This window comes from Mytilus edulis, chromosome 4, assembly GCF_963676685.1.
Source record: "Mytilus edulis chromosome 4, xbMytEdul2.2, whole genome shotgun sequence".
NCBI classification, from domain to species: Eukaryota; Metazoa; Mollusca; class Bivalvia; order Mytilida; family Mytilidae; genus Mytilus; species Mytilus edulis.
In genome coordinates, this window is record NC_092347.1 from 83,959,718 (window position 1) to 83,982,442 (window position 22,725).

At 31.4% G+C, this 22,725-nt stretch overlaps 1 protein-coding gene across 1 annotated transcript; it reads right to left on the minus strand.

The window, feature by feature from the left end:
* Positions 1–306: 306 nt before the first annotated feature.
* Positions 307–21,456, minus strand: LOC139520784 (uncharacterized). Its single transcript, XM_071313727.1, has 10 exons — positions 21,352–21,456; positions 16,201–16,287; positions 14,972–15,046; positions 13,713–14,217; positions 12,622–12,707; positions 10,814–11,303; positions 8,982–9,024; positions 7,071–7,500; positions 4,837–5,015; positions 307–4,139 (listed from the first exon to the last, which is right to left on the minus strand). The coding sequence occupies exons 2-10, from the start codon at positions 16,283–16,285 to the stop codon at positions 2,751–2,753; spliced, it is 3,282 nt and encodes a 1,093-aa protein (XP_071169828.1). The 5' UTR covers positions 16,286–16,287; positions 21,352–21,456; the 3' UTR covers positions 307–2,750.
* Positions 21,457–22,725: the final 1,269 nt, after the last annotated feature.

The window sequence follows — 22,725 nt, forward strand, 5'->3', positions numbered from 1 at the left end:
TGTTCACATGTATTTATTGATTATACAATTATCATGACAAACAAATGAATAAAATTGAGAAAGGAAATGGTGAATATGTCAAAGCGACAACCACCCGACCATAGAGCAAACAACAGCCGAAGGCAACCAATGGGTCTTCAATGTAGCGAGAATTCCCGCACCCGTAGGTGTCCTTCAGCTGGCCCCTAAAATATGCATAATAGTACAGTGATAATGGACGTCATACTAAACTCCGAATTATACACAAGAATACATATAATGCGTGCTCGTATGCATTTGAATTCCAAAAAACCAGCTATAATCCAAAATTCTTTTATTTTCAGTATTACAATTTTTCTTGAAAAATGTTTTTCTATATCTTATTTTTGTGCATTAGTACTGGACAAGAGTAACTGTAATTTGTAAAGTCTTCTCCTTTATATACAATATATATAATTAAATAAAAAGCCATATACAAAAGGCATTTCTAAATGAAATTAAAAAAATCAATCATAGATAAGATCGGTGCAATTCGAAGAAATAAAAACACAACAAAATAAGCAATAAACAAATTAAGCAAAACAAAAATAAGAATTAAAACAAATAAAAAACTGAGTCGTCAATATTATATATTACTGTTTATGAAACTATATACTTTCTAAAACTATTTCAATTGATTATCAATTTCATGATAAAACGGATAATCTACTATCCAAAAATTGAAGTAAAAAAAAATTGAAAATATTTTTAGTAATCCATGGTCTTTTTAAGACATAAATCATATTCCAGGGATAAAATAAAAATAGGAAAGTAATGACTGTCATTACTGTGGGCTAGATTTAATTGTGTATGACGACAGTTATAGGGTAGACATAAATATCTATATACTGCAGCTGTGCTGTTTGCCCTGGAAATCCCATTGACCGTAAATTAATTTGTGATGTAGAGTCACTGACCGTATATCTCATTGTTTATCACGTTGACAATGCGTTTTTTGTAGAGTTTTTTAAAACGTGATTAAAAGTACAGGTTATCGGAATTTTTATGTCGTTTGCTCTAAATTAAAAGAAAATGATGCTTGTTACCATATCTACTTCATTAAAAAGTTATAGGAGTGTCAGTATATAAAGAATAACAATGCATAGTCTCGAAATATAAATTTTATTTCTACTCGGCTAAAAACAGATAGAAATGAGCGACAAAACCTTGCTTTCTGTCTGTTATTAAGCCTTGTACAAATAAAATTTCCATTTCGAGATGTATGATTATTCTATATACATCTTTTATATGTCGTTATTCTCCTCTTATATTTAATGCGTTTCCCTCGGTTTTGGTTTGTGACCCGGATTTGTTTATTTCTATCGATTTATGAGTTTTGAACATCGGTATAATACTGTTGACTTTATTTATACATTGAGATCCACCAAAACCATATTGAAGTTTTTTTATGTTGGGTGTCGACCCCTGTTATCTCGGACACTGGTAATTTGATATATTTAAGTCTGAGAAATGATCGAAGTTAATCACAAATCACATGTCAACAAGTGGACGACATTTACAATCATTATCAACTCAGAAATAAACAAAATTGTGTTAGCAAAAAGGTGTCATATGAATATATCCATGCAACAAATTTGGTCAGATTTAAAACTTGATAGAATGATTTATAAATTGCATACAAAATACTGATGCAAAGATTATGAGTATTTTAAGTGTATAGTTAGAATTGTGAATAAAAGGAAAGCATGTTTTCCATTACGGCAAACCTGATAAACAAAAATGTAAATAAATCCTAAAAGTGAAGAACGTGAGAATGACATCATGTCTATGAACGACTATTTTCTCACTACAATTTGTAAAGCGTTATTTTAATTCATCATATCATTTGACATATTAGATCATATGATCAATCAAATATTTTTTGAATTTGTGATTCGTTAAAACTTAATCACATGTACAATTAAATTTACTCAGTTTGCACCCCAGCACTATTTTGTTTAGCTTTTCGTTGGTCAAAAACAGCATACTGCACAAAGAAAACAGCATGTTACTAAAATACATTCTAAAAATCCACAATTCTATCTTTTTCATGCAAAAAATATTGCTTATAAATATAAAACAACTGTAGCCTTTGGTTGAGGTTAATACGATGCTATATCGACTACAAACATAGGCTATAGATGAATAATATTAACTGAATACAATAAGATCAACTTAACAAATGAATTTTCATTTTGTCGATTTTTCAAGTTTTCGAATGTTGCACCATTTTCCATGTATACTTTTGTTCTGATAATTTTTTATACAAATATACCAATAAAAAAAGAAGCCTACAGAATATGCAACGGATTATTTCCTTTATACGTATTGTAAGTCAACTACCATCATATTAAAGTACGACTCATTGCATTCTAAATTTAATTACTTTAATGATAATCACAAATGAGTTGTGTGGAAAGCAAATATTCGTTCTTTTTATAAAGGAATAAAATGAAATAACATTTATCAATATATGTCTTTCTGTGCAAATCAAGAATATGATGATATGCGCAACAGGTGATGTAAGCAGATGTCGCCATACCATCTTGATAGCTTGGAAATCACCAAGGATGAGGTCAAATAGAACAATGCATCTAAATAAAAACATCGAGAAATTATTTAAATTGTGAAATAGTTTTTAAAAAACACACTAAGAATACAGTTACTAAAGTGATTTGTTGGTTTCTTAAAGAACTTAAAATCGAAATAAACATCCTATGTTCGCGTCATTGTTAGACCTTGATGGCGTGGATAATCCTTTTACCAAAATTCTTTATTGCTCCAAGAAAGGATTCAGATGCACCCTCTTCCTCATTGACGGTAGCATATAGAGTCTCTCTAGTAGACTGTACACGATCTTTAAATATTTGCACCGACTTTCCATACTGTGCACGCTTTTTACACTTCTGTAATGCATCAATCCTGGACTCAAAACCATTTTTTTTCTCTCTTTTTTCACCGTCAATGATAAGATCAATGTACTGAACTGTACTCAAAGGGTCAGGTCTCAGGGCTATTTCTTTTAACCTATTGTTACATTCAGCAATTCGAAAAAGTCTTTCAGTGATCGCGTCTTCTAGTCTTTCAATGTCTTTACTCATTTCCTCCAGAATTTGTTCTTGTGTAAGAGATTTCTGTGTGGCTTCTTCGTAGATTTTTTGCTTTTCGGAGTATTTCTTAAACTTTTTTTTTGGAACCCATTTGATAATAAATGGTGTATTGTGATGCTGTGACCAATGGCAGTTGGAAGGGCATACAGTACACTCACCATCAAGCATTGCACAGCATTTTACTTTGTCTTCATCATTGGCATATTTACATTTTTCGTGACAGGTAAAGTTACATATAAGGCAATTGGTTGTATATTGCTTTTTGCCTGTCAGGTCAACAATTTCTTGGACGTTTTCGGTTACTTCATATCGGAAATTTTTATTTTCACGTATTTGTCTTCTATACTTTGTGAATATTTCAACCTCTTGTTCAAGGACTCCAATTTTTGACAGTCCAGTGTCAATTTCCTGATAAAGATGGTGAACTGTGTTTCCAAGCCTTTCTCTCTGTGCAAGAACTTCTGCAGTAAGTTGAAGACTTTTAGTTTCAAGGTTCACGAGGTGATCGAAAAAAGCTTCACAACTCTTCATTCCCATGTGCCAGAAAGTTGGAGCCAGTGCACCTGGGTCGTCTGTTTTGTTTTCGACAAACAATGCTGAATTGTTAAAGGTAAAATACTTTTCATATGGAAGAGATTTAAAATCTAAAGCTTCAAGTGCAGCTAATACGGGTGGCCTTTGGCCATCTGCAAAGGTAATGAGGGTGCAGATATTATCTTGAATGTCATTACCGAAGAGAGACAAAATTGATTCAAAAATATACATTTGAGTTGGTGTCAGACGGGCATCGGGAGCTTTAAGAATAAAGCACACCGCATCAATTGTAGATACTCCTTTACGTCCTTTGACTGTAAAAAGTTCCTTTATTTGATTAACAATGACCTGGTCATGTTCTAATCCTCGTGTATCACCAAATCCTGGAGTATCAATCAGATTGATATTGTATTTCAGTCGATTCGAAACACTCGTGTCTATGTTGTAGCACGTTATCCATTCAGTCTGAGAAATAGACTAAAAACAGAAATACAAATTTATTGTATACATAATAATATTTTTTTTTAAATCATAAGTTACAACGACAGCGTTGAATAATTAATTAGACACGCCATGACCATATCTTTGACAATTTAATCAAATGAAAGTATAAGAAAAAGTCATAGTCATTCTTAATCAAATTGCTAAGTAACGTTGAATTTTAGGATTTTCTATCCTTTCCTTGTATCTATGATAAGTTTTTAATAACTTCCCAATTTTTATTTCTATGTATTAACATTCCAGCGTCTGCATGATGAGTTTGTGTCTACCAGTTAATACACTATTCTAGATGATGCATTTTATATGATACCCTGACCTCATTTCCTCACATGTAAAGTACACAACTTAAAATTTATCACCAGATTTATACAAACATGAGAAACACGACTGGTGCTACATGTGGAGGGGGATCTCTATACCCTTTCGGAGCACCTTACAATACCCCCAGGATGTAAGTGGGGTTTATGTTTCTCGCTAAGTCTTTAGTTTTCATTCTTGTATTTTGAATAATGCTTTGTGTCTTCTAATTCATTTTCATTTTTCATTTTTCATTTTTTGCCATTTCATTGTCAGTTTTATTCGGACTTGAAATTGGATATCCCTTTGGTATTTTTCGTCAATGTTTTATTAATGACCATCGTTTTATTTTGGTATAATAGTCTTTTGTAACTACCTGATTTCCTGCTCGGCCTTCTTCACTGGTCTCTACATTAACCAGTGTAAATCGGAACGGATCTTCCCAGGTTACTCCCATTACATAGTTAGCCATAGCATTAATCAAAGTACTTTTTCCTGATCCTGTAGCCCCAACGATCATTATGTTTTTCTCAGTAGCTGCACAAGTATTCGAACCTAATATTATGATAACAAATAATTCTTTAAGAAAATTAGGTAATGAATTGTATTTCCTAAAAGAAATCTGGTTTGATAACTTTTTATTACAATTTCATAATCCGTGAATGCATGATGAATAAAAAAAAATCATATTTTTGATTTCCTCCTTTTATCAAATGATAATCTTATAAGAGGATCATTATTTGTCATGTTATGTCGGTTTATGACAGAACAAAACTATCACTACACTGCTAAATTTCATTATGTAACAGTTTCATTTATCTGATTAGTCATTTTGTATATGTTTACTATGCTTTTTCGAAATTACTATGTCGAATTAACGATATTGTGAAAAAAAATATTTTTTGTGACGGCACGTATGACTTAATACTGAGTATTTTATTAAGAAAACGTTTTCTTATATAAAACAACCAATTAATAAATTATAAAAATCAGTCTTAAATGATCATCGCTTAATAGTTTTTGCATGTTATCCGGATTCTTTTTTCGAACATGTCTCTATTACTTAAATTGGTTTTTGAAAGCATATTTGATGTCCTTGTCTGAGAAAAAAAAAATGTGCATTTTGATTTGATGCATTACTATTTTCATGAAAAAAATCATCAATTGCAAAAGGGTGTATTGCTATGATAGTTTTCTTATACAATAATAATTATGCCGATAGTTGATAAAACAGATTCTTCTACAACTTTAAATGCATCATTACAAAACAACCGGGTGTCTAGATGTAATGAAATATGTAATTCGATTGATATTATATAACTGCGTTGTATCTGTATCGAAATTTTGTTTTAAAGATCAGAAACGATGTCATACATATGCACAAAGGATCGATACAACCTGAACACTGTTTTTTTTGCTTTGACCTCCAAGTTAGATTTGTGTTAGTGTAAGCGACATACCACATATCAATGGGTAATAAAAATATCAAGTTTCACTATCAACATTCAAATGGATCAAGCAGGAACGATAATTCTACACATGCAGAAGAGTGAGTAATGGTGAATAATCCTGTCAAATATTACTTCAAAACTCCTTGGGGATTTAAAGCTAGAATATGGAAGGCAATTGTTATGGTCTAACGGGCGCACGCACAGACTTACACTAAGCTGATTACTACGGATCTTCAATCTATTAAGCAACGGGACCCAACAAAAAGTTAGGTTCGGTCATGGTCCCTTTGTCTGAGGGAGCTCAAACTTTAGTTTATACAACATGGCATCCTGAAGAGTGTACACACAGAAAATATTGTTTTTCTTATTCACGTATCATGTCACTGTGTGTTCATGAAATGAAAACATTTGTAGCACCCACAAGTGGTTTTAGAAATAGCCCATATTCAACAAAACAAAAAAAAAATGAGATTAGAAATGAACACAAGAGTGTAAACACTGAAAAGTTTCGCCTGCTTATTTTAAAATCATTGAATAGTTGAATAATGACAATGAAGTCAAGGTTCGTCATATGAACTCTGGCAGACAGACCTTACAACTTACTTAAGTATGCCATGCATCAAATATAGTTGACCAATTGCTTAATGTACCTGAGAAAAAGACCAAATAAAAAAAGAAGCATTGTTCAATTAACTATAAACTAATGGTCAAAGTTAGATGGAACCCGCTTTTTGGAGATGTACACCTCATAATCATTCTATACACCAATTTAGTTGGCCTTTTGATACGGGCTTGACACTAAACTTTAATCTTGATCACTGATCGACCTTGTTTGTGTCACAGATCATTGACAAAGCGACATTGAGGAAAGTAATGTGTGCTAGAGGAACTCATAGATTGTAAATAAGCTACATAAAGAATATTTTGGTTTCAAAAAACGTGTTAGAATGTACATCTTTGATTTTCCACGTCCTTCAAATTAATGCTCTGCTCTTTAAAAGTACGAAAAACACAAAATCTGTAGTGAGTGATTAATGTACCTTCTGAATTCAATTTTTTATGCAAAATAATTTACAGGCTTTTAAAATACACAGCAGTGAATTAATGCAGAAATACGTGCTCTTTTTTAGAGATATAATTTAAATATACAGACACTCACCCAAATATAATTTTCTTGTTTTTGCATGATTATTTCGAGCAGCTTTTACTTCAGTTACAGGTAGCGCATAAACCGGGATCGGCTTATGGTACACCATAGTTGACATTTTCATCATTCCAAGTGCAGGAGACTCTCCTGTTGTGATAGTGTCACTGTCTGGACCAAACGGTCTCTCCTCACCTGATATATCATTTATCACTCTTACGCGAAACACATATGGTGTTTGAGGTTGTAGCCCTTCCATCTTCATATAAGCCTTAACTGTGTTTGATCTACACAATTTCCATTTCCCAGTAATACCTTCCCTAAACATCACTTGGTAAGTCTCGTTTTCACCAAGTGTTGCATCCTCCCATTTTACTATTAAATGATTAGACATTGTTGCTGTCTCAGTCACATATGGCTTCCCTGGACAACATCCATCAGGTTCCTTAGGTTATAAAATGGATTTAAAAAAAAATTAATTTAGTCAACTGAAACATATGTCAAGTCCAATTTTGGGTAGATATGGCTGTGGGACTTATGTGACATTAACGGTACCAATTGTATTACACCAAATACGTATTTCAATCATAATTCTACATCTAGTGCACGTGATGATTGAGACAAAACCTTTTTGAAAATCAAAACCCATTGAAAAAATGAAAGATCTATGAATTAAATATATTAGAAAGAAGATGTGGTATGATAACCAATGAGAAAACTCCTCACAAGAGACCAGATGACACAAATATTAACAAATATAGGTCACTGTGTGGCTTTTAACAATGAGAAAAGCCCGTGCTGCATAGTCACTTATAAAAGGCCCCGAAATGACAAATGTAAACCAATTCAAACGAGAAAACTAACGGTCTGATTTATGTAACCTGGGACAGTGGTGTAACATTGCAACACAAGAACGAACTATAAAAATCGTTGTTTACTCACATATATACATTTATAAATAAAAATAGAAAGATACACATTGTTTTATTATATTTTAACAACAAATTAACTTTAAAACACCTTAACGTGAAAAGATAAAAAAAAAAAAAAAAAAAAAAGGTCTAATAACGTGTAAAACGAGACCTGCTGAATTTAAAAAAAACAACATCTTCAGGTTAAAGGACAAGAAAAAAATATATATGTAAAGTAAAGAAGAAAAAATACATTTGTAATGATATTTAAATGTTTTAACATTAAAAATGTGTAATATGAAGATTGAAGGAACAGAACTTATATCATTAAATTTGATTGCGAGAAATATAATACTTTTATTTATCCAAAAGAATTAGTATATACAATGTTTGAAAAAAGCATCGCGCCTGTTATCTTTTACATGGCATTAACAAATTCTGTTTAACAAGTAAGTTTATATTTCACAACTCAAAACATTTCTAATTTTTAAACGAAAGCCTTATGCCTTATCTACATAAGATGCAATTGTTCCTCTTTATTTAAGGCATTTTTCAAAGATAACACTTCGCTTGAAAAGAGGACTTTAATAATTCGCATTACCAAATGAAAACTTATGTATAATTTTACTCATTATACGATGTAACATAATCAGTAACCCTCTACCAAAAACATCGTAATAGGTTATACAATCCCTGGGATATTGTATCAACTGGGATATTGTATGCAGTAGCTGTTTGAATTTTAATACATAGAAATGGAAAGTTTACGGTTTTAGATTCCCCCCTTGCTGAATTTTACCCATTTTATTCTGTTTAAAATTGTATAGATTCTTAAACGCATTTAGTTAGAAAAATAAAAAAAAACCTTATATTTATTTTGACCATCAATCTGGATTACGAGGCAGATGGCGAACCATTACTCAGAAAGGCATTCAAGATATTCAAATTAACACTTGCAACATTTTAAACAGAATAGAAACGGTGTGATCCAGGCTTCAATATTTATTTATAATACCTGTTCTGTAATCACTTCTTCTGGTCTATTCTTTTTAAAAGTCCTATAAAAGACAACAAAAATACCAAAAGATAAACAAAATCATAATTCAAAAACGAACTGATTATAATTTTGCCAAAAATGATAGACAAAAACCAAATAGAAAACTACCGACTGATCAACACAAAAACCACCAATGAAATTGTGGTGATCTCATGTGCTAAAGTGTAAAGTCACAGACTGAATTAAATATTGGAAATTTAAAATAAATTTACTAAATCTTTTAAAAATTCAAGTCATTTTGAACGTAGCATCACTTAAACCGGTTTCCCGACGCAAAAATATGAATATTAATAAGGGTGAATGGTGGTTTCTGTCCAACATCTTGCCAAATCTAATATTTAGAATTTTGAAAACGGGGGCTAGAAATTGCAGTCAAGATCCAGAATGACTAGTTGGGAAACTGCATATCAAGATCATATTGAAAACGTTTTATTTTATTTCCCCAATTGAAAGTGTTTTTTACAGTGACATAACGCAGGACAAGCTTGGATTCATAATTTACATTTTAATCGATTAGGTGTAATGGTCATCGTTGCATTTAAAATGTCATTTTAAAATGTAAGAAAATCCCGATTAATGGCCCTTTTCAAATGAAAGTTATTTGATTATCCATCAGAACTGTGAGGTTATGAGATTTTAGTCCTTATTCTAGCTGCAATATTGCGTAGTACTCATGTACATGGATTTACGTTTTATAATGTAAAAAGAAGCTAGGGATGGCAATTTGGAAGTGAGAAGTGTCCAGTTGAAAAAGACTGCTGATGACATAAAACTATGGTACTGGCTATATACGGGGTTGACAATACCTTCAGGATGAAACGTCAACCAGCATTAGGCCGAACCAGCAGTAATTCATGTTAAAGGTAATAAAAGTTACAATGTTTATATTTTGATAAGCTAGACGTGTATTTCGTCTTCAAAGACTAAGTAGGAAAGTTAATTACAAAATCAATGACACTGTTAGCCGACGTTTCATCCCGTAAGATACGTCAGTACATTAGTAAAAACGCTCGTATTGACTTGAATTATCGTTTATCTGTTCATTTTTCTATATGTTATGTATTAAAAATATTGAATTATCCGAAACACCAATGTTTGTCTCCACACACAAAGCTCCGGACTATCCGATTAAATCGCAACTTATGTAGACTTAACTCCGAGTAAAAGTTGAGCACAGCTATTGTTTTTTTTTCATCCGCTTGTCGTCTGAAAACGACGTTGGAATCAAAATAATTGAAAGACCGAGTTGAATTCATAATATTGAGAAAGAAATATGTCATAACTGGCTGTATAACCTGTTGTACATTATTTTACAGTAGGAGTGTTCTCATTGTTGAAGGCCGTATGGTGACCTATAATTTCTTATATCTTCGTCAATAGAACTCTAGTAGTCGGCTATAATATCAAATTATATTATAAATGATTATTTTTTTTAGATAGTGAGTCTAGTATTCAACTCCAATCATTTCTTACTAGACACTCTTTACGATGTTTGGGGTACTGACAAAAATGGGGCATTGAGTGAAGAATTTTCATTGTTAATGATGTATTTCAAATTCCTTTTAAGTCTCGTAAATAACTTTTTTTTCAAAAGTCGGTCACGTTCTTAAAAAAATTTATTATAATCTAGGCATGTCAAGTTTGAAGTTAGAAAAGGCATTTTTGAAGTGAGAAGTGTCCAGTTGAAAAAAATATTCTATCAACAGAATGTAACTATCTATCATGAATATTCAAAATCATAAGCAAAATTTTAAAAGAGTATCAATGGTACCCACTTTGGAATTACTTACTGAATGGCAAATGCTAACAAATCATCCGATATTGTATGATTTCTGGATTGTTTCATGGACAAGTGATGCTTCACACAGGATCGACAGATTAGCTCAGGTTCATCACAATCTTTGCAAAACGACGTGGCCATAACTTGATTACCCAAAGCACTACAGCCTTCGCAAAAAGGTCGACCAGAAGTTGGATTTATCTGGTGACTTCTAGTTTGTTTTTGTGACTGATGGTACTTTTTACAACTTTCACAAAGATGCTCGTCACAATCCTCACACTTGAACTCAGCTATCTGATCTTCACCAATAAAGGTACAAGAATCGCACGTTTTTGCAGGATTTAAAAGGCTCAAAACAATAATGTCATGGTCATTAGTTCTTCTATGAGCTTTATGCCGAGTAGTACACTCTTCGCAATATTTTTCGTCGCAAGTGAAACAGTAATGCGTAGCTGGCTTATCCAGATTTTGATGGAAGCAGGGTTCACATGACAAATGCTCTGTGAAAATGCATTAAGGTTTACATCTGATATAAAAGTGAAATATTTCATGTGAATAATAATTAATCAGAAAAAAAGTGGAATTTGATTTACATATCAAGACAAAGATAACAATTGCTATATTAACACCGTTTAGTTGTTAAAAGATGATGGAATTTGTGGGAAATGAATTAATATTTCAAATTCAAATGAGCAGATCCCATTTCCTACGTGTTATCCACAAATTAAAATTTGAATAACCAAATATAATTATGACATTTGATTTAAAAAGTGTTTTCGACATGTTTATGACGTCAAAGTGACATAAAAAGAGACGTTTCTAAATTGTCCATGAGATATTATTCTGCTCATTTATTATTATAATTAACCATATTTTGAAAGCCAATATGACGTCTATCGCTTTCACTATTTCAGGAGTCAAATATTATTTGTTGAAAAGTGTGCTAATATGATATATATGGGGTCAGAAATTTCCATATGGGGTGAGAGTAACTGGTGGCATTTGGAAAAGTGGCCTTTTAAAATGATTAAGTCTTCAAAAGAAAGAACCTACTAAATGTGTTTTGCATTAACACAATTGTTCATTTTCAATTTCTTCATCTGTTAACCGAGCAAAACGTTTCCTTTAAAGGGCCGTAACACAAAAAAAAACAACTGTGTACTAAAATTGAACACGCTTTCTAACCACATTTTAAATATACGTGGTCTCCATGAGATCGATATGAAGCTAAGATATCCCTAAATTATATAGGAGGTAACATGGCTACAGCAATTGCTCTTATCATAACTTCTCATTTTTCATCCAGTTTAGGATGAGTTATGTCGATGAGACAACTCTTTAATAATAAACCAAATGACGTAGAATTGTATAACCAAATTTAACATGCTCTTCAACAGTGAGTAAAACGGTTATACCCATACGACACTGCAGCAAGCTATCAATTGTCTCAAAATAGCAAATTAAAAACAATTAAAAATGAATTAGATAAAAATAGGTAATAACATGAATAGTGAATAGTGCAAAAAACACAGTTCACTATTTATGAATTTTGAAGTTAAAAGTGAAAAGTGAATAGTTAACGTACTTTAGCCCGGTTATATATACAACACAATAAACGAAACCCAATATGATAACACACGACAACTGTTCTATTACATGCTCCAAACTTCGGACAAGCACATACATAATGTTTGTATGTATTAGATTCTAGCTCCACGTTAGTTATATAAATGTTTAAATGTGGTTAATTGCAGTTATCTCTTACCCAATATATCATATAACAAAGAAATCAAACCTTTCATAAAAACAAATGTTTACCTGTAACGACATCGGAAGCGTTTGAAATGCCACAACTACTTCCATCTCTACAATCGTTGTCTTCGGTTGGTGGCTGTTCTTTCAATCTTATAAATTATCAAAGATATTCTTATAGACATATTTAAAAGCAATGTATGTTTAACATGTTTAATGAGAATGTGACTTTACCTTTATTTTATTTTTTTTTCGTCTAAAGCTTTCACTTGATTTACCTTTTCAAGAACGCTTAAGCTCAATACTTTAAATACCTAAACACGGGAGCAGAACTATCGTAAAAAGTAACCTTAAAAGAATAGCCAAGTTTTTCTAAAGTACTTGTTTTTTTAACGGTCTTAGTTATTTGACTACTGTATCAGTAACCTGTCAACACCGAGGTTTTGATGGTGCAGGTGAGTTTAACTCTTTAAGTTATTTTAATTGAATTTGATAATACGTTTAAACTTAAAAGCTATGTGATTCATTAGTTAGTCTGATTTTGCTGTACTGTAGTGAGGTTTGGGGCCTTTTTGATAATTAAGGTTACATCGCAGCTCCTTTGTTCTACCGGGGATGATTTGAGCCGGATCGCACCTACCAGATCACCCCAGCTTGAGTTTCTTTGTTCTGCATGCTTTCCCTTTTTTTGTCACATTTTGACTGGAATGCCTTATCCACAATGAAACTTAGAAATTTTTATACGGAAAAGAGCTACAGTTACTGTTGAAATTTATGTGTTTATACTTATTTACACATTGTGTCTGGAGCTCACAAAAGGTATTTAGTATATAATGATATATACAGTATATTTCAAAAATTGTGTGGCGATCTAAACTAAATTTTATGAAGCGTACTTGTAAATGGGTTTTTATCTAATCTAGAACAGCTGGGGTGTACAATAGTTATCCCATCGGACTGGATGTCAGTGTAAGATCATCCTCTGGTCTCCAGGAGCCTGGATGTTAAAATTTTTAAAAAGGTACTTTAAAACAAACTTGGTAAAAATCATATCAGTATCAAAGTTGAATAAAAGAAAAACAACTTTCATAAATGCAAAAAGGCGAGTAGAGAATATATAACACTTTAAATTTGTTCGACTTAGCAATATTACTCACTTCATCATGTTCATCAATAATTCAATTTCAGACGACAGTTGATGATTTCTTGATATTTTCATGGCCGTATGTTGGTCTGCGCAAGTGACACAGAACGGTTCCGGGTCATCACAGTCAATGCAATATGATGTTGCCAGAGCATCGTGACCTCTTGATCTGCAGGTGGTACAAAAGATTGGAGCAATCAAGGGTTTAATTACATGTTTCTTGTTCCTCTTTTGAGAAAGGTGGAATTCTTTGCATTCCAGACATAAATACTCTGCACAGTCTTGGCATATGAAGGTAGCATCTGTGTTCTGTTGCTTACATTCACATAGTTCACATTTTTCTATGGTGTCTGAAGCTTCTTTGATGTCTAAAATGATATGACTTTTAGTCTGTTTTTGCGATGTGTGGCTAAATGTGCAGGAATCGCAATACCGTTCGTCACATTCTTTGCAATATTTGGAAGCCACGACATCAAGATTTCGATACATGCATGGTTCACATTTTAGCTCCGGATTGTCTACAATAGTTAAAACTTGACATAAATACATTAAATAAGTATTGAAAATATAAATGTATTTAGAAGTAACAATACATGCAGAGTAACTAAAACATAATTATTGAACTCTGAGTGTAACAGATGGTATATATATAAAAGAATGTCAGATTTGACTACAGATGTAAGATTTACTGCTTAAGGAGGCTCGAGGGTAAAACATGTCAGCAAAAACAATTATTTTTTTTCCATTACAAATGTTATTTAGTACACTATTAGTTCAATAGTTAACTTTATGATATGTAACAAAAATCAACAAAAAGCATTGATTCGTTTTGGCCCCAGATGAATTTTAAAATGTTAATATCATTGAAAAAGCTTCAAATTACCTCCCTTTGGTCTAAACATTTAATTTTTTGTATTAAAACTAAAATCTTTTTTTACTCATCGGTGACCTGTATTTTTTCATTATTTGTTTTAAACAAGCTGCAATTAAACCAAACTATTGTAAAATCAAGCGATTTCTGTAATCAAGTTTTTTTCATTTCGATATTACTTCTACTTCTCCTATTAGTACAACTGAAAAAAGTATCTTAATAAAAATGCATGTTTCTTTCGAAGGCAGATTGAGAACTTAAATGAACGGTGACCCCATTTTTTATTTCAGTTTTCTGTTCAGTATATGATAAAGTTCATTTATAGAAAAAAATAGCGAAATCCTATATTTAAAAAAAAGGATTTATATCCTCGAGCCCCCTCAATTCATCTCAAAATTTACCTTGGAGTCCGGATGCTATCTCCTGTGTATTCGAGATGCTATTGGAATCAGCATTGCCACCACTGTCATTTGTTTCTAATTTAATTTAAAAAAAAGAAAATTCAGTTGACATTTTTAAATAAATAGCAGCGCCATGAGCACATGATACACCCGTCGATAAAACGACGATTTTCGACAAATCTTCAATTTAAAAGGTTCCATCACTCCGCAGTGTCATATCAGAAATTTATATAAAAATACACCAAAAGGAGCTTATTCAACTAGATTTAATCAGGTCACAACAGGGGCCTCGGTGACCAAGTGGTCTAAGTAGTTACTACTGTAATCACTAGCGAGTTAACACTGAGGTTGTGAATTCGAACCCGGATTCGTGTGGGTGCACTCGAACCCAATCTTAATCGACTAGGAATGTCAGTGTGTCTATCGAAGGTCGGTGGTTTTCTCCGGGCACTCCGGCTTCCTCCACCAATAAAAACTGACCGCCACGAAATAGCCTAAATGCGGTGCTTGAAAGTAGCGTTAATACCCCAAAAATCAAATCAAATCAAGTCACAACAGTGTCATGATAACTGCTAAACGCGTTTGATGGTTATTGTCCGAAATACTGGAAAAAAAACTTTTTATAAATTAAGTCCAAAAAAAAACCCAAAACGTAAAATCGAAAAAGAACGTATGTTAATATATATAAACAATTGACCAAAGTTTCAAGAGAATTATTCAAAGCATTTTTGAGTTAAAGAAAACTGGAAAATACCTGATTCTTTTATTGAATAAAATCCCAATACTCGGAAACTTTAAATCTGAAATCCATAAAAATCGAAAGAAAACTTACGTTATCAGATATAAATAATTTACCAACGTTTTATGCAAATAAGTGAAAGCGTTTTTGAGTTACTGTCCGACATATCGACGACAGACAGACGTACAGACGGACGGACTAATAACGGTTTACCATAATACGTCCCATAAACAATTTTATAAAAATATGAAATAAAAATGAAAAAAATATGTGCATTTTGTTGCTAAATACTTGCCATTTATATAAAATTGTATTAAACCACCAACAAATCACAATTTTTGTACAATGTTTGTGTCATTTTCTTCAGAATAATTTGGCTTTCATTTTCTTTGCCATCTTTGAAGAGATATGTATTGTCTCCGATATATTAAACCTTATTACTCTGATAAGCTTTCAACAAACCCAAACCCTAAAATTATTGATGAATTACCTGTTAAATCAGTTTTTTCCCAGTCTTCGTTTCTGCTACCAGTTTCTCCTGGCTCTTCAAATTTAAAAGTCTCGTCCACATCCATTTCTGAAGATTTTTATTGCAAAATTATGATAAAGGTTTGGTTATATAGAATAACTAAAAAGGGACATCGTACATACATTTATAGATTAATCTGATAGAGTTGAATAGTAAAACGAGTAGTTGCATACGTGACATATCCACGTTATGTGGACTCGTGGATATAGTTGTTTATTTTATAGATATAGATAATAACATTTGATGCCTTATCTATGTTTGACTTAGACTCTACTTGCAATTTCTATTACTTGCGCAATACAGCTTTATATCTTGATTTCGAGTCAATATTTGACATATTATAGAACTCAAAAGTTTGTAATTGGACATTTGCCTGTTATGGTCCTATATCCAAAATATGAATACAAGGTAAGAATAAGCATATCAGAGAACACCAAAGAATTTAGTTTTAATGAAATCAAACAAAAGTTTGGAACTCAATATTGACAAATTTGATGACAAGGCCGCAATACACAAATAATTCAAAATATCAAAGAACCCCCAAAAATTCATGTTTACCTTGTTGAAATCAAGTTGAGTTCGATTTTGTACAAACATTTGGACAACTTAAAAACTTGGCCCAAATTAGAAATCAAAGTACATGCTTAGATTCGAAAATATATAACTAAATTCGTCAACATCGCAAAAAACCCTTCAATTTAGTTTTCAAACCAATTGGAATTTTGGACTATTTGGACTCCCATGAGATAAATTTGAAAACCATAACCCCCAAACTTTTATTTTCAGTGTGGTGTTTAATATTGTAGTATAATTTCAATGAGATCGATACATATATTCTCAAGTTATTGTCTTGAAACCAAATGTCTTAGGACGACAAGCAAAGATTTTGCGGTCGTATAACAAATATAACTGGTGTAACTGCAAAAGTGACAGCTATCAACTTATGAACAAAGAACAAGAAGGCGATTAACTAAAGGTTCTTACGGGTAGGTATGTGTACGGTATTTCCCTATTATTAACTCATACTGTTAAGTAATCTATAAAAAAAACATCGGATGAAAATATATGAATCAATTCAAAAGAGAACACAGGCTGATTTTTACAGTTAAAGAAAAACTATAACTATGAAAGTCGTCAACCAAAAATTAATCACACAGATTACTTATTGTTCTTTCCAAGAAAAAAAATCGTCTCTCAAATTCTATACCATTTCAGAGAAAATCTAAATTACGCCGTGTATGTGTGATACATCACTAATGAAATCGCACAATATATGAGGAACCACAAAGTACTCAATTATGTAGTCACTGTGAAATTGTATAATATAAATTATCAAAATAGATTTGTTTATAAGGGACACACAGATATATTGCATTTCAAACTGGACAATTGTTTGTTGTACTACGTGAAAACTAATAGTATTAATATTCTAATTGAATATCCTTTTGGTCCCTTTTGTAGAAAAAAGGCATAAAATTATCCCAAAAAGGTATTAGGCTTCGATAAACATTGTGATTCATTTGTGAGGTGAAGTTTTTTCTAAAGCTACTTTTCCTTCAGATGGACAAAGACTTTGGTGTTTTAAGATTAAAAGACAACGACCGTGCAAGGGCTGTATAGCCAATCAAGGTCGTTAAAAACTTCCATTTGTAATAAAAATTTCACAGAGGGAAGATCTTCAACAAAAAATATTTCTTATATAATTCGAATGATTATATATACATGTATATATAAATATATCAATATAAGGCTTTTCCTATGTTGCGTATTGGCTTTTCGTCGTTTTCAAGAAAGAACTACATATAATTTTCTGAAAATTTAAAACTAATTTAATGTGTTATAAATAGAATATACCAGACATTGAACTTGATTAAATACATAATTCGTTATAATCTATACAGGTAAATCGTAAAATATTTTGCAGAAAATGGGTCGACTGCGTCATAATTAAATCGCAATGCTTTTCGAAAAGTATGATATGCACGTGATATGTGACATTATACTTTCATAAAATCTTTTTCAGAATGTCTCAGTTTGAACTTTGTCATAAATTATCTTATTCTACTTTTATGTTATCAGTATGTACGGGTATAAAAATTTCACCAAAAAATCAAAAAATTAGTTTTTTCATACACATTTTATTTATTACACTATTAGTTATACCTTATGATATGGTACATAAATCAGCCAGAAAATCAATTCGGTTTGGCCCCAAATGACTTTAAAAAAATATATCATTGAGAAAGTCCAAATTATCTCCCTTTGGTGCATTAAAATTGAAATATCTTTTTTAACTCATCGGTGACGTATATTCTTTATTATGGTTTTCAAAAAAGCTGTACATAAACTAAGAAATAGTAAAATTTAAGCGATTTCAGTAATTTAGTTCTTATTTCATTTCGACATTACCTCTATTTCTCCTATTAGTTCAACAGAAAAAAGGGACATTAACAAAAATGAATGCTTTTTTCGAAGGCAGATTGTGAGCTTAAATGAACGGTGACCCCATTTTTTAAATCATTTTTCTATTAAGTATATGAAAAAGTTCATTTATAGAAAAAAATAGCGAAATCCTATATTAAAATATTTTTTTGATTTATACCCGCGAGCCCCCTTAAGCGTTACTGGCCAGTTATTAAAAAAGTCATCCGCATTTGCCAACCATGAATTATGTTATTGATAATAAACATATTATATCTTCATACGGACAATAACAATCATACGATTAATCTCTTTTATAAGATAACCTATTAAATGAAAGGGATTTGATAAAGTATTATTTTCCATAAGGGTAACGTGAACCATTCGGATTAGTTATTTGGTTTTCCCACTTACATCAAATGACACTTGAGTAAGTAAGGAAATGACTTTATTGAAAGAGGGTGACTCAATTAGCATTCACTAATCTGCCTCGAGGACCTCACTTGATCTGGTCATCTTTGTAGATTAGTTCAACTTTCTTTGACAATCTACGAATAATTTCTATTTTCTACTGCTGTCTTATTATATTTTTCAGACCGAAATTTTCAATAGAAAGCCAAATCGATAAATTTTAATGCACATTATAAGAGAGGAAAAAGCAAGTCGATGGATGAAATTGCCTGAATGATCAATCTTACATATACGGTATGATGTTGCTAATTTTAGTGAGATTCAGTACACTTTACAAGGATATTCAGGTAACAGCAGAGGAGATTTAACAACTCATAATTATATTGTTACTATACCATCGACGTATTAGTTATGTCCACCAGGATTGCATTTGACTTTAAATTTCCTTTGTTTTTGATCATGATAAATCGCAAATTTGTTACATCAATTTTATTGTAAAAAATTATTTGGCCTAGTCAAAATGTTTGGCGGAACCAGGCAACATGTAGGGGTTACGAACCTTTGCAGTATTATACTATTCGTATACATATTAATTTTTTACTTTCATGTGTTATCACAAGAAGTTCTGTTCTGTTTTATTATCTTCAAATTGTTAATCTTCACTACCCTGAAAAACTCAACCACGGGTTGATGCGAATATGAGTCCACAAATCTAAACGATGCACTCTTTATCTCTACATTTCTAGTGAACTTCAGCCGCTATTTCCCATATTACTTATTTGTGTTATGTTTTGCCTACAACTTGTAACCTAAAATAAGGAATGACACATCTGAAGCATGTATATACAGATATGCGGTTCTTATAAAATTGAAATTTGAAAAACTGTATTATTTCTCTTGTTTCATAAATATATATATCAGAGAACTGTTCTTCTATATATCATACACAAGATGATAATCTTGTTTGAATATTTAGTTCCCGAAATAGAAATAGAAATGAGTGTTTTTTTACTTTCAATCTGAATACCATTTTCTTACCTGTAACTAGACGTGTCGAAGAAGGACAACTATCCGCAATGAAATTATATTACTGCCCTTTCATATTTATACGAAATGCCTTACATTTCTGAAAATTTCCTGGAAAATTCTCGTTCTATAAATAGATTAAATACGATTTAAATATCCAGAACTCTTGATCTATGACTTATTCATTTTGTATTCGTTTTGTATTAGTTTTCTTTAGTATCAAATATGGCATTGGTGTTATATGATAACCTTTTTTTAAAATGAAAGGGATTTGATATAGTCTTATTCCTGTAAATGTAACTTGAACCATTTGGATCCGTTATTTGGTTTTCCCACTAATGTCAAATGACACTTAATCCTTTCCTTGATCTGACCATCCTTATAGATTAGTTCAACATCCCTTGACTATCTACGAATAATTTCAATTTTCTACTGCTGTTTTATAATTAAAAAATAACAAACTAAAACTAAGAGAGGAAAAAGCAAGTCGATGGATGAAATCGCCTGAATGATCAATCATACATATACGGTATGATGTTGCTAATTTTAGTGAGATTCAGTACACTTTACAAGGATATTCAGGTAACAGCAGAGGAGATTTAACAACTCATAATTATATTGTTACTATACCATCGACGTATTAGTTATGTCCACCAGGATTGCATTTGACTTTAAATTTCCTTTGTTTTTGATCATGATATATCGCAAATTAGTTATATCAATTTGTTGCCCAGTCAAAAATGTTTAGCGGGATCAGGCGACATGCAAGTGTTACGATACTTTCCAGTATAATACTATTCATAATCATATTAGAATTTTTATACTTTCAGGCGTTACCGCAGGAAGTTCTGTACTGTTTTATAATCTACAAATTGTTAATATTCAATCTTCTGAACAACAGAACCTTGGGGTGATGAGAATATGAGTCCACTAATTCAAATGATGCACTCTTTATCTCTACATTTCTAGTGAACTGCAGCCGCTATTTCCTAAATTACTTATTTGTGTTATGTTTTGCCTACAACTAGTTATTTAAAATAATGAATGACACATCTCAAGCACGAAAATACAAATATGCGGTTCTTATGAAATTGAAACTTTAAAAACTGTATTATTTCTCATGGTTCATGCATATATATTACAGAACTGATCTTCTATATCACACAAAAAAATATAATGTTTGATTATTTTGCGGTCAAAATAGAATTATAAATGGTTATTTTGTTAGTTCCTACCTGAATAACATTTTCTTACCTGTAACCGGATGTGTCACAGAAGGACAATTAACCGCAATGATTGCACTTGTATTACTGCCGTTTCATATATACATTTCTGAAAATTTCCTGGGAAATTCTCTTTCTATAAATAGATTGAATACGATTTGAATATGCAGAACTATAACAAGTTTGTATTAGTATTATCTTGTATCAAAATTGGACTGGATGTAAAAGTTGTTTTAATGCCATTATGAAAAAATTCTTTCATTCAAAACGATTCATTTACTAGGGTACAGAATATACGTTATACATGTTATAATAGACAAGAGGTGATCATTTTTACCTAAACATACTTATCATATGTACAATTCCATAAAATCATTCGTACACTGTATACAAATATTAGAAGTTGGGTTGGCGGTATATTTTGTAAGCATTTTGCAAAACTATAAAACATAGAAGGAAATGTCGAACTAAATATTCATCATATTAAAAGATCTATCGCTTTAAATATTAAAATTTGAATAAAATACATTTTGTATTTCAAAATTCTCTCAGCTGAAGGCGTATAAAAGTAAAATCACAAAAATACTGAACTTCGAGGAAAATTCAAAACAGAAAGTCCTTAATCAAAAGGCAAAATCAAAAGCTCAAATACATCCGACGAATGAATAACAACTGTCATATTCCTGACTTGATGCAGACATTTTTTACGTAGAACGTGAATTGAACCTGGTTTATAGCTAGCTAAACCTCTCACTTGTAAGAAAGTCGCATCAAATATCATTATATTGACAACGATGCGTGAACAAAACAAACAGACATAATAGGAATAAATCTTTAAAAAAGGGGGTACAGCAGTCAACATTTGGTTATAATCTTAATCACAATAAAAACAAATAAATATTTTTAAAAATTCCATAATAGTCTCTGAACAAGTTGAATTGTCCAACTTTGCTGTAGATAGACTATTGTACTGGGAAAGCAATTTAAGGTGTACACTGATATTAGACACTTTTTTCTGTAATTGATTGACAAAATAAATTTACTACTACACATACCTGCACATGAATATGATGAAAAGTGATAAAAATACTTCTATAAACCACATAAATACCTTAATTTGAGAATAGTATTTCAAATATAACTGAGTTACTTACATTTGTATGATTAAGCCTATCGTACAATTACTTTGAATGTACCAGAAACTGAATATAAATCTCTTTTTTTCTCTCCAAAATATAGTGATCATATGTCTCTAATTATTGTTGCTAGTTAGAAACTGCTTTCTGTTTACATGAAATAATATACAACAAATTCTATTCAAATAAATGCACATTAGTAGAAAAAGACAATCAATGAATTTGAAATCGAAGTTATGCTAAAACAAATGTCATAATACAATATCACT